Raw genomic sequence first — 12,273 nt, 5'->3', positions numbered from 1 at the left:
TATATGGATCATTTCTACCGCGTTGAAGAACGGTATCACAGCTATGAGCCGATATTCCAACCACTGAAAGATAGGTTAGAATGGCTGGAGCCAGCAGAAAGGAGAACCGTGATGCCAAACCAGCGGTTGATCCGTGAGAAAGGTCGGCCAAAGTCCACGAGAATCCGCAATGAGATGGATGACGAGGATAGGGAGTTGCCAACCTCATTGTGGATTGAGAATGGACCAAAGTTGAAGTGTGGGTTGTGTCGCCAAGAGGGTCATAATCGTCGTACATGTCCAACTTGAAATGTGGCTTGAGCAAGCCATGGTGCTATGTAGCAGGTAACAATTACAAATCATAGTAACAAGGGGGTATCATAAGTTATTCTTCTTTACATGTTTAGATATTACATTATATGAGTTATAATTAAGATACCTGGAGTAATTTGTAGATTGGAACCATGATAGTAATACCATTGTATCAAATTTAGCTCCACTTTGGGCAATCTTGTGATTACTTCTTCAAGTAGTTGCAGTTAGTCTTAACTCCTACATATTACCATTCCAAGTCTTTTGTCCCAGTTTTGGTGTTCTTTCAATCTTATTGTTTGTGGTGTATATATTCTAGTATTCATGGGGTCTCTATTTCCCTAATTGTATATGTTTTGCTGCAGATTTGTAATTGTCGCCAAGGTGTAACTGTAGATGCTCCTCATTTAAGCAGGCAAGCCTGAAGGCTCTTCTTTATTTGTAAATTCAATTTATTAATTACTGTGGGTTGTATACTAATTTCTGTGTTGGCTACTCCTCAAAAAGGAGGCAACTTCTGAAGAGAACAAAAAGAAGGTGTCACTCAAATGCGCAGACTCCATGTTTGCCTAAAACCATTGTTGGCGGATGTTGTCCAAGTTTCAAGTTACAATTGTGAAGAATGTTTAAAATGCAGAAATTGAACTTTTTATTTTTGTACATCAACTGATTTAAATGCATAGAGGCTCTTTACTTAGAAATAAGCTTGTATATATGGATGATATTTTTATTCGCGTAATGGAAATGGGGGAATGTTACTGATGGATGTGGTTGGAAGTAGATGGATGACTTGTTGTTCACAGTATGGTTGTCAGCAGGTCCACTTTTACTATGAATAAGCACGCCAATATTGAATGGGTGTGAACAGTGCAAGTCGCAAGCAAAATTTCAGCTGTTGAGGTTATACTAAATAAAACTCGATTTTTCAGGTAACGAGTTACGTTGCAGTCATTTTTCAATCCTCATCGACTGCATGCAGTCCAAGTAGCTGGGTAACTCGATTTCTGTAGATCCGAGTTACATTGAAAATAACTCGATTTCTAGAGTACCGAGTTAAGTTGGAGAGCACTCTTTACATTTAGATTCCTCTTGGACTGTATCTGGACCAGTCCAAATATCTGGGCTGGGTGTTTGAGCCCAGACAACATAACTCGATTTCTATAGTACCGAGTTAGATAACTAGATTTCTACAACTTCGAGATACGTTGAAGGCCATTGTGCACACTTAGATTCCTCTTGGACTGCCTCTGGACCAGTCCAAATATCTGGGCTGGGTTGGGAAGCCCAGTCAACGTAACTCGATTTACGTATTACCGAGTTACTTTGAGAAGAACTCGATTTCTCTAGCTTCGAGATACGTTGAAGGCCATTGTCCACACTTAGATTCCTCTTGGACTGCCTCTGGACCAGTCCAAATATCTGGGCTGGGTTGGGAAGCCTAGTCAACGTAACTCGATTTACGTATTACCGAGTTACGTTCAAAGGAACTTGATTTCTCTAGCTTCGAGATACGTTGAAGACCCAATCGACACTTAGATTCCTCTTGGACTGCGTCCGGACCAGTCCAAATATCTTAACTCGATTTCTCTACAAGCGAGTTGCTGGTAGGTAACTCGATTATCCTAGTATCGAGTAAGTCTACTGTAACCCAAGGTTAGGGATATCGAGTTACGTCCAAACCAGCACACAACATGGATTCCTCTGAGATACTGCGCACAGCATGGACTCCTTTTAATTGCAGTACACAGAACTCGATTTCGTAATAATCGGGTTATGTGTATGACCACACACCGTTCTGGCCACTATTTAGTTCTCAAACGTACGAAGCAGTAACTGTTCAACTTCTCAGCGAAAAGACTTGGTGTTTGGAGAACCATTCACAATGGCTTCTCAATGGCAGAGAGACAACGACGATGGTCCTGCTGATCAGTCCCCACACTTTTTCAAGATTATTCTGCCGAATGCTGTTCAGGAAGGAAAGCTTGTAAGTATGCTTAAATTTATAAACTAGATTCCTCTGAAAATCATATGCTAATACACGTTGTCCACTTCATCTTCTTTATTTGTGATTGTTGAAAAAATGTACATTTGTTACATTTAGTCAGAAAAACTGTCATTTTACAATACGTAGGTTACATTTTAAGAAGAACACAGTCACATAACAGAGTACTTTTGCATCGAACACTTTTATATGAACAAAAAATGAAACAAGGATAAGCGCATGGTAGAGATTGAGGAAAGGCTTATAGGGTCACCACAGATGTATAACTCAATTTAAACTGTGAAACTGTGTCCTGGGATCAAAGTAGGATACAGAAATCATTCACTCTTTTTATCATTTGTTTTTTAGAGTTCACAAACTTATGAAGTGGCTAAGTGGCAAAAATTTGTACGTGTAAATCGAAATCCTGCCCATAAACAAAAGTGGGTCATCTTCAATGTTTCCCCAACACCCCAAAACCAAATCACAGACACATTACAGAAGCACTCAAAATACAACATTTCCCCAAAAATTTTTACATTTCAACAACAACAGAGAAATGTTGGATGTTGAAAGCTGTGTGTATAAGGATTTTGTGTATAAGGATTTTGTCTGCTTTTTTGAGCTTTTGGTCATCCAACAAATAGTAATACCATTGAACACTTATGAAAGTAATATGACCTAACAATCACTAAATCCATTTTTCCTGCAATGGTAGCTGCACAACTCCATAGAGCTTGATTGATTGCATGTGTTTATTTCCCTAGCCTGCATTTATGTTATGGAGATTCTTTTTACAGCGGATTCCAGATAAGTTCGTGCAGAAAATTGGAGTGGATCTGTTAGATATGGCCTTTCTCACTATTCCAAATGGTAGAAAATGGAAAGTCAAGTTGACACAACATGCTGGGGGGGTTTGGTTTCAAAATGGTTGGTCCGAATTTGCAAGCTCTCATGGTGTAGCTGTGGGGCACTTGCTGGTTTTCAAATATGAAGGAAATTCACACTTTGATGTACTCATATTTGATGCCACTGCAACAGAAATAGACTATACTTTAGACGACGAACTCCAAGTTCATAGGATCAAAGATGATGAGAGTGATGACAGCTCTGTTGAAATCATCAAACACTTTTATAGGGGAGAGGGTTCAGGTTTGAATGTTACACTTTTGTAAGCAATTGGTTGATTTGTTTAGCATGTTTACTATTAATTTTATGTGCATGACTTCATATTTTCAACTCGTTTCAGGATTAGCCCATCCTAAGAAAGACGGTGGTGTAGCTGAAAATCTTGCTATAGCCAATGCTTTTAAATCAGAAAATCCCCTTTTCACTGTTATCATTCGTCCATCCTACGTTAATGGCAAGGATCGTGCGGTAAGCTTTTAGCTTCACTAAAATGGAATATTTTTGTAATTTAGAAATGCAACTCCCATTAACTATCATTTTTCATAGATCAATTAGAAAGATTGTCACACTAGATACTTGTTGCTGGACATTTTGTTGGTAATGATTTTTGCTTATTTGTATTTTTAGGTGAAAAGATGTAGATCAATTAGATACTTGTTGCTGGAATAAATTTGTTAAATATCTGTTATTGTTCCTTGTACAGAGTTTACCCCAAGACATTATCAACTGCTTACTAAGAGAAGGGTTTACCAAGGACTACACCAAAGCAAGTATACTCCCTGTCAAGCTCCAGATTGTGGACCGATTATGGCCTGTGAAGCTATACATTTATGAACGAAGTGGGGGTTCATCATGTGTCGTATCAGTTGGTTGGTCTGCATTTGTGAGGGAAAATAGTTTGCGAGTAGGAGATGTTTGCGTATTTGAGCTGATTATGAGGGACGTTGTTGTGTTAAACGTCCACATTTTCAAATGCCAAGACTAAGTGGTTAGGGTGGATGCAAAGTGATGATAATATTATGTGATGTTTAGAGTGTGTTTACTTTGCAACTTTACTGTTCATCCCTATTTTGTTCATCCCAGTTTGCAACTTTATTGATTGGGTACTTTTGTGATGTTTAGAGTTTCACTCTTGGAAAATTTTTAATTACTATGATGAACTTTCATATGTATTTTAAAATGAATGTGATGCTGTATTTTTTTCTCCAACTTTGTTTGGATTTTGGCCTTTTTGCGTGTCATTCAATTATATTACATTCAATGGCGACTCTTGGATTTTATTTTAGGGGGGTCAACATTGTTATTGCTATAGGATTTTGTTGTTTTCAGATGACATTGTTGTATGTTTTGTATATATTGTAACACTTTAATACAATAACACCAAATCTAAAATTTTTAGTCATTATTTTTTATGTTTGCAAATTTAGATGTTTAAAAAATAAGTGAGAAGTTAATCCATCAATTGTGTCAATCAATATAATGTGACAAATTGAAAAGCTTGATAGCTAAATTTTCAAAATTTGACTTGGTTGCAATTTTTCAAATGTTATAGATGAAATTGGAACTTCTTGTAAACTGCAAGGACTAAAATAGGTACTGTTTTATTCAATGAACTTGATGAATCGTTGCTCAAAGAAAAATATCATTGTTTCCTGAAAAATCTTTGTATCTTACAAATGAATAACACAAAATACTGGTGAAATATGTACCAATATGCTATTTGCAGCCAAATTTTCCACAGCTCCTTTGCCAACTAAAAAACCACGACCAAGAGGACTGTATGGAACTATTCCAATGCCAAGCTCCCTACATGTACAAAAACATTAAAATTCGAGAGAGCATACTCATGCTTCTGGATAAGATAATTAAATTATATTGAAATCAAATCTACACAAAATGGATGATATTTTTTTTTTTTTTTGTTGCAGCAGTCCTTCAAAAGAACAGTAGTGTTGCAAACGCAAGAATGAATATAAGGGGGAAAAAAAAGGGAGAGAGATTTAGGATACACGGAAGCATTCAAGACACCAAAATTTATAGAAAAACATCATCTTTGAACTGAACAAACCTGCAAAGTGGAATTATCTCATCTTCAATCTCATTTTATTTATTTGACATAATTAAGATTAGGTTGAGATTAAAAGGTCCCCATTAAAGTAGAACACTGTATGAAATGGTAGAATAATACTATAACAGCTGGGACATTTGATCTATATTATTTTCCTTTCTTGTTTGTTTCTTTACTAAAAGTTATCTCATTTATATTATGTATTAAGAGAAGTAGCTCTTGAATCTGTACGAATATGTTGCTGCTGAAATGAATCATAAAGGCAAAAAATATGCTATTTGATGTAGGATTTTAGCCATGCAGTTCATATGATATTTACATTTTTTGTTTCATAAATCATAATCAACATAAGTAAAATACTTTATTTTATTCAATTATGGCTAGGTACTATTGATAGATTAGACTAAAAGTACATTACAGAATTAAAGGTAATTAAAGTAGAATTAAATTTACTTTGTTGAAAAGATTATGATGGGCAGCTAAACTTGCAACTTGTAACTTTTGGTAAAAGTTACTTGTCATCGGACAGAACGGTTTAATATATATTTTATTTTTTTGAGAAGATCTTTTGCTTTAATATATATATAATAACAATAAAATAATATTAAATAGATAATGGATATGCATGATTTATTGATTTTCCGACGCAAAAATATATGCATGATTTAAGACTGAAACTAATAGTCAATTCACTTTTTTAAAAAAAAAACCCAGTAGTTAATGATACTGAGAGTTACAGTAGATGGATTCTTGTGACTTTAAAAACTCAAATAGATTAAGCGTACGCATATGGGTTTTCAAAGAAATGTGAGTTGATCATATATAAAATGGGGAAGTTTCTTGAAAAAAAAAAAAAAAAAATTGAAATGGGTACGTATTCAAGGAATGCCTTTGGTCTTTACCTCAAGGCCTTGATTGCCCAGTTTCACCAATGGAATTTGGAGTTCGTTCCATACTGCCATCATTCAAACTGTGTGTTTTTCTTTTGAAGATTATTTTCAATGTCTTAAATCTGTTTCTTTCTAGGATAATTTCCCTGTTCAATTATCATTAAATCTCAAATATATATATAGTAGTACTAGTAGAGAGGTAAAGAGCTAGAGACTACTGGATGTTTTGAACAAAGCTGAAAACGTAATCACTGATGGCAAGTTCAAAGAATTCTAACGACAGGCACGGATAAGTACCTACTACTACCTAAGACTAGCAGTTCATTTTTACTTTCCAGTGTCGGTGAGACCAATAGGCAAATAAAAGTATCTGGATAGATGTCTTGAAACAAAACTCGAAAACGTCATCACTGATGGCTAGAAGGAGTTCATTTTTTTTTCCCTTACAAAAAATCGTAAGGGTTCAATTGGAAAATTTTAGCTACAATTTCCTATCTAGGTGTATTGCATTCAATAGGAAGAGATATGATTGAATTCAATTGTGTTATATTTTTCTTTGTTTGGGTGAAAGGGTTAGACACTTTAAGGTTTCATAAAAAAATTTACCAACATAACATTAACTTTTTTTTTATTACTCAACTTTATATTTAAAATTTGAATATATATATATATACACACACACACGCGTGTGTGTGGACTAAATGAGTTCAAAGTGGGTCATCCATCCCGACATAAATGCAGGTAATTCTATCATTGTCATAAGGTATCATGAGTCTAGATTATTTCTAAATCCATTTTCTCAAGAAATTTTCATGAAAAAGAAATTTTCATGAAAACTGTGAAACTTACATTTTATTGAAAATCATACCACTAAAAAAAAAAATGAATATGTGATTGGTGTAAATAAAAAGGCTCCGCATGATTTTTGGAACAACTTAGAAGACTACTTCTAGCAGTCCCAGAATGGCAGAATGATGACACTAGAATTTAGGGCAGCCCTACAAATTTCTCATTGAAGGCAGGTAATGCTTACATATTTCAGAACCATTTTTATATTAAAAGTGCTTGGTAACACATCACATCACAAAAATATTCATGAACGGCAATTCTTTATGTTAGCTTCAGCACAATACCTGCACCATATTGTACAAGGAAATTGAGGATCAGACACAACCGAATTGAGGTATCATAATTAACAAGCCCAGTCAACTTGTTATTGTCAATACCACACTAAATTAATGTTGAGAAATGATTACACCTAATAGGAAGATTAAGGGAGAAGAGGTCAATGGGTGAGACCAGTGAAAATAACCCAAGTTCTACAAAATCGAGTAACTCTGCAAATAACTCGCTTTCTGATGTATCGATTTATGTGCAAGCCATTACACACAGAAATTGCATTCTTGAGATATTCTACTGTGAATAACTCGATTTTATTAGAGTCGGGTTTTGTGCGAGGTAGCCCTATACAGTTGGATTCCTCTTGGACTGCATCTGGACCAGTCCAAATATATGGGCTGGGTGGGTCCATGTGTACAACGTAACTCGAGTTCCGAAATATCGAGGAATTTGAATTCTTGTGATTTTCCACTGCACACAACTCGATTCAAGTAGAATCGAGTATTGTGGCAGGCCTACCTTTAAACTTGGATTCGTCTTGGACTGCATCTGGACCAGTCCAAATATCTGGGCTGGGTGTGGAGGGCCTAGAAATGTAACTCGAGTTATAGATAATCAAGTTATTTGAAATTAACTCGTTGTCTGCAGTATCGAGTTATGAGAAAGTCGTTCCACCATTAACTGGATTCTTGTTATTTGTGCTACACATAACTCGATTTTTGGACAATCGGTTTATGTGCAAGCCCTTGTGCTGAAAATTTGGATTGCATGTAACTCGAGTTCTTGAAAATCGAGTTATATGGACATTACAATCTATTACCCATTTTTATTAACTCTTCCCCAATTCTGCAGAACTTGCAGCTGTCCGAAATTACATCTTCGATTGCTCTCGCTTCATCCGGCTAGAACCCACAATTTCCCACGCAAATTCTTCGAGGATTTTACATAGTAAGACTCTTTTAACGATTGCTGTCTTTGAAATTACACATTGTTGGTGCGTTATTCTCAAATTTTTTTTTTTTTTTTTTATGCTTCACACTTCTATGTCTATGAAGATTGTGATGAAATTGGGTGTTTGGCTAGTCAAATGCATTGCTGTTAGTAAGGTTGCGTATGTCATAGGTTGTCTTCCTTCCACAAAATGAACTTGCCAGTGGCTCCATATGTGTGTGGTATAGATATATGCTGGTTGTATGTCTGAACTGTACATTGTGCAATTTATTTTCTGTTTTTTGTAGAAGCTGGTGAAACTTACTACATGTAGCTACGAATTTCGAAAATATGTCAGTTCCTAAATCCACTTGTATGTTTCCTATATAATATTATTACTGTTATATACTCTAGGTCTCTAACTTCAAATTATTGACTCGGACCAAAATGCATTACAATTATTGCACCAACTAAACAACCCGTGAATAAGAATATTATTTTTTCATTGTGTTGTTGTAAACTGCTCTAGACAGTATATTGTGTGCATGATTTTCTACACATGGTATCTGGTTACTCTCCAATTTTTGTTCTCTGCTTCAAACTTCATTTTGGTTCTGTTTTTGTGTGAGCTGATCGTGTTTGCACTACTGACCATCGATTAGTTATGGGTCCGAAGAGGACTAAGAGGGGAAAATGCAAAGCTGCATCCGAACCTGAAGTGGTGTTTGATCAATTAAGGTTCCTCACGCCCGAAAATGAGCAAACCTTTGAAACCTTGATTAAGCGTAGGCGTATCTAGGGAGAAAGGCAAATCAATTTACAGGAACTGCATCCTTTTGTTCGTGAGAATCTATAGTCTAGGCATTGGCTGTCCCTATGTACAAACATACAACCCCCTCCAGCTGACTTGATTAGAGAATTCTATTCGAATCTATCGGTGCATGAGGATCTTGGTGGTCACAAGGTGGCATCGTCCATACGTGGTGTACCGTTTACAATAACTAGGGAGCACGTATCTAAAGCTCTTGATGTACCTATAATTTGTACACCTACTTATCCAAACTCTATGTCTCCTCGTATTGATGATGTTATGGATGTTCTTTGTGGACGATCAAACAATCGGGATTCTGACCGAAGTATTAGCTCAAGTGAGTTGACTGAGCTTAATTATATCTTCTTTAGGATAGCTTGTCACAACATTTTCCCTCTCTCTCATATCCATACAATCCCTGTAGACAGGTGTATCTTGCTTTACGTCCTCGTCACCAATAGTTCCATTTGTTTTCCTTCCCTTTTCATCGAAACCATTGTCAAGGTGCGTAGGAGCAAGTATAAGAGGCATGCTTTGTTTTTCCCAGTTCTCATCCATAGGGTCCTCAAATATTTAGGATTAAAGAACTTCCCTTCCCACGAGTTGGTTCACATCCAAGCCCCCATAGGAGCCAAATTTCTGAAACAGCGAACTGCCCAAAAGAAGGTTGTCGACCTCAGTGTTGGTCCATCCAACAGACCACGAGTACGGTCTACTACTGGAGATGTTCAAGATGAGGACATGCATGGGGATCCCACATCTGTTGTTGCCAAGGATGGTGATGATGAGATAGATGTTGACACTGTTGATGCAGCGCATACATGCCCTCTTCCTCCCTCTCTTCATGCTATGATGGAGACCATTATGACGACTCAGGCAGCCCATGGGCAGCTTCTACATGGTCTTCTTGCCGAGGTTGGAGCTATGCGAGCGGACTTAGCTCACTATAGACGTTCTGTTCCACCTTTTACACCATCTGACTCTTGATGATTGCCATTGGGCATTGTACCCAAGGGGGGGACGATTTTCAGTTCGTGGTTGCTATAACATATTTGGAGAATTGTATGACAGTTCTATATTTTGTTATTTTAGTGCCAATTTGAAGAACATGGTATCCATTGAAAGTAATTTGATCTATTAATATGATGGTTAGTTTCATGCCCATCGTTACTATCATTAGTATTATTGAAATGGATGTAATGGTCTAAGAATTTTTTATGTTATTATGTGATTCTATATAATATTAAGTAGATCCAAGTCTGTGTGTAAATAACATTTATTTCATAATTCTGTACGACGCTCACGTGTTTTTAGATTATAGTAATTATTAATACAAATGGAAGGTTTGTGAAAGCACAATTCGTTTATAGGTTTTGATATTAACGATGAACCACCTAGGAGATTTTCCTTGGAACAATGGCTGAAGCTATATCTTGACTTCAGGCAACTATTTTTATTGGAGGTTTTGCTGAGCTTACATGTATTTTCCACTAATTGGATATTTTTGTCGATCTTAAATCCGCAATTATATTATTCTGAATTTGATCCTCGCCTAGACTATTCCTCATGCATCATATTTTCATTACAAAATTTATTGATGAAACCTTGCAGTGCAGACTCGTCGAAAAAGATAAAAGCGACACTTGGCATGACCTCATTCACTCTAGCATTAGGTCTAATGGATTTTTTTTAATCAAATATGAGGAATCCAAACAGGGGAAGCCCCTTACATAATATATTAGATAACAGTGAGCTGAAGATAATAAACATTGTGAAGTTTAATGTTGTTGTGAAGGACCAAACACAATTAAACAGATATAACAGTGAGCTCGAGCCACCAACATCAAAGTTCTGAGAGTAAAGTGGTGCTTTCAACCTGTAAATGTGTATGGGACGTGATTGTTTGAAAGCTCAATTTCAGTGTTCAAGATGGTTTTACCATGTGCAATCTCTTCTAACCAACAGTCACGGATTATGAGAAGAGTGTTTTGACTACCATCCTTGAAAATGACCAACGATAATGAACACCCTGATGTTTAATGTTTTTACGAATGACCAAACACAATCAAACAGATATAACAGTGACCTCAAGCCACTAACATCAAAGTTCTAAGAGCAAAGTGGTGCTTTCAACCTGTAAATTATTATGGTACGCATTTGTTTGAGAGCTTAGTTTCAGGGTTGAACATGGTTTTACCATGTGCAATCTCTTCTAACCAACAGTCACGAATTATGGGAAGAGCGTTTTGACTAGCATCCTTGAAAATGACCAACGATAATAAACACCCTGATGTTTAAGATTTTGTAAAGGGCCAAGCACGATTAAACAGATATAACTAGGAGCTCAAGCCACCAACATCTAAGGTATAACAGATGTGGTATTCAATCCCAATTGGGCCTCGCTTCAAACCGACAAGTCTTTGACCACGATGTTTGATCGAATAGTCGAGTAAGTAGGTATTCCCTAAAATGCAGTGTCACATTAATTGGCTACGATTACAAGAGAAATTTCAGTGTTTCAGCCTGTGGCGCTGCGTAATTTGTAAGAGTGATGGTTCTGAGACCAAAGTGATGCTTTTAACCTGTAAATGTTTAATGACCAAAGATAATGAACACCGTCATGTTTACACACCATGATGTTTACAGACATTCAAAATGACCAAATCACAGAAAACACTGTGATCTTCATAATTTGTTTTGTGAAAGACCAAACATAATTAATAAATTAATATTGTGAACTTGCTGGTGAAAGACAAAACACAATTAATATAGCGAAGTTTGAAGGTGACCAAGTTCCAACTCTAAACACACGTCACCAGCCTGCTTCTGTAGCACCAACTGTAGTCATATCAAACTCCTTCAATCGCAGCACATGCGCCAACAGACGCTGCTGCTTAGCCAAGTCATGTTCGGTGCTCTACACGATGTGGATACCCAACTCGACACTGTTTCACACCCACACTCACGTGAATACAGAATTGTAAAATTGGATGCACAGATGTCTCATTTACATCTACTGTTGCAACTACTGCCCACCTTTGATGTGACATTAGGAACATTTAAAATCCTGTTCATATAGCGTTTTTCCTGAAGGGTTTGACATGACAAGCCCTAATAAGTGAAATTGTAATGCCTGGACCGTGAAATGAGGTTATAAATGCACCAGTGATATAACGTTAACTTTCTACCCCACTAACTTCATAGATTCATTAAGCTATGAGTCACAATGCCTCAACATCAAATCGTACAATGTGAAACAAGTTTGGACCTACTT

The 12,273-nt window shown here is 36.5% G+C and overlaps 1 protein-coding gene across 1 annotated transcript; it reads left to right on the top strand.

Moving 5' to 3' along the window:
• The first annotated feature begins 2,173 nt into the window (after window positions 1-2,173).
• On the top strand, window positions 2,174-4,166 carry LOC115984485 (B3 domain-containing protein At4g01580-like). The gene is made up of 4 exons (XM_031107508.1): window positions 2,174-2,275; window positions 3,073-3,424; window positions 3,522-3,649; window positions 3,885-4,166. The coding sequence occupies exons 1-4, from the start codon at window positions 2,174-2,176 to the stop codon at window positions 4,164-4,166; spliced, it is 864 nt and encodes a 287-aa protein (XP_030963368.1).
• Window positions 4,167-12,273: the final 8,107 nt, after the last annotated feature.

Source organism: Quercus lobata, chromosome 4 (assembly GCF_001633185.2).
Source record: "Quercus lobata isolate SW786 chromosome 4, ValleyOak3.0 Primary Assembly, whole genome shotgun sequence".
Taxonomy (NCBI): Eukaryota; Viridiplantae; Streptophyta; class Magnoliopsida; order Fagales; family Fagaceae; genus Quercus; species Quercus lobata.
This window is presented reverse-complemented; position numbering and strand designations above follow the sequence as displayed.

Bases quoted from the DNA above. Each gene is read 5' to 3' on its own strand.
- LOC115984485 (XM_031107508.1), top strand. From the start codon at position 2,174: ATGGCTTCTCAATGGCAGAGAGACAACGACGATGGTCCTGCTGATCAG. The intron at 3,425-3,521 runs GTTTGAATGTTA...AACTCGTTTCAG, and splicing joins TTATAGGGGAGAGGGTTCAG to GATTAGCCCATCCTAAGAAA. The intron at 3,650-3,884 runs GTAAGCTTTTAG...TTCCTTGTACAG, and splicing joins TTAATGGCAAGGATCGTGCG to AGTTTACCCCAAGACATTAT.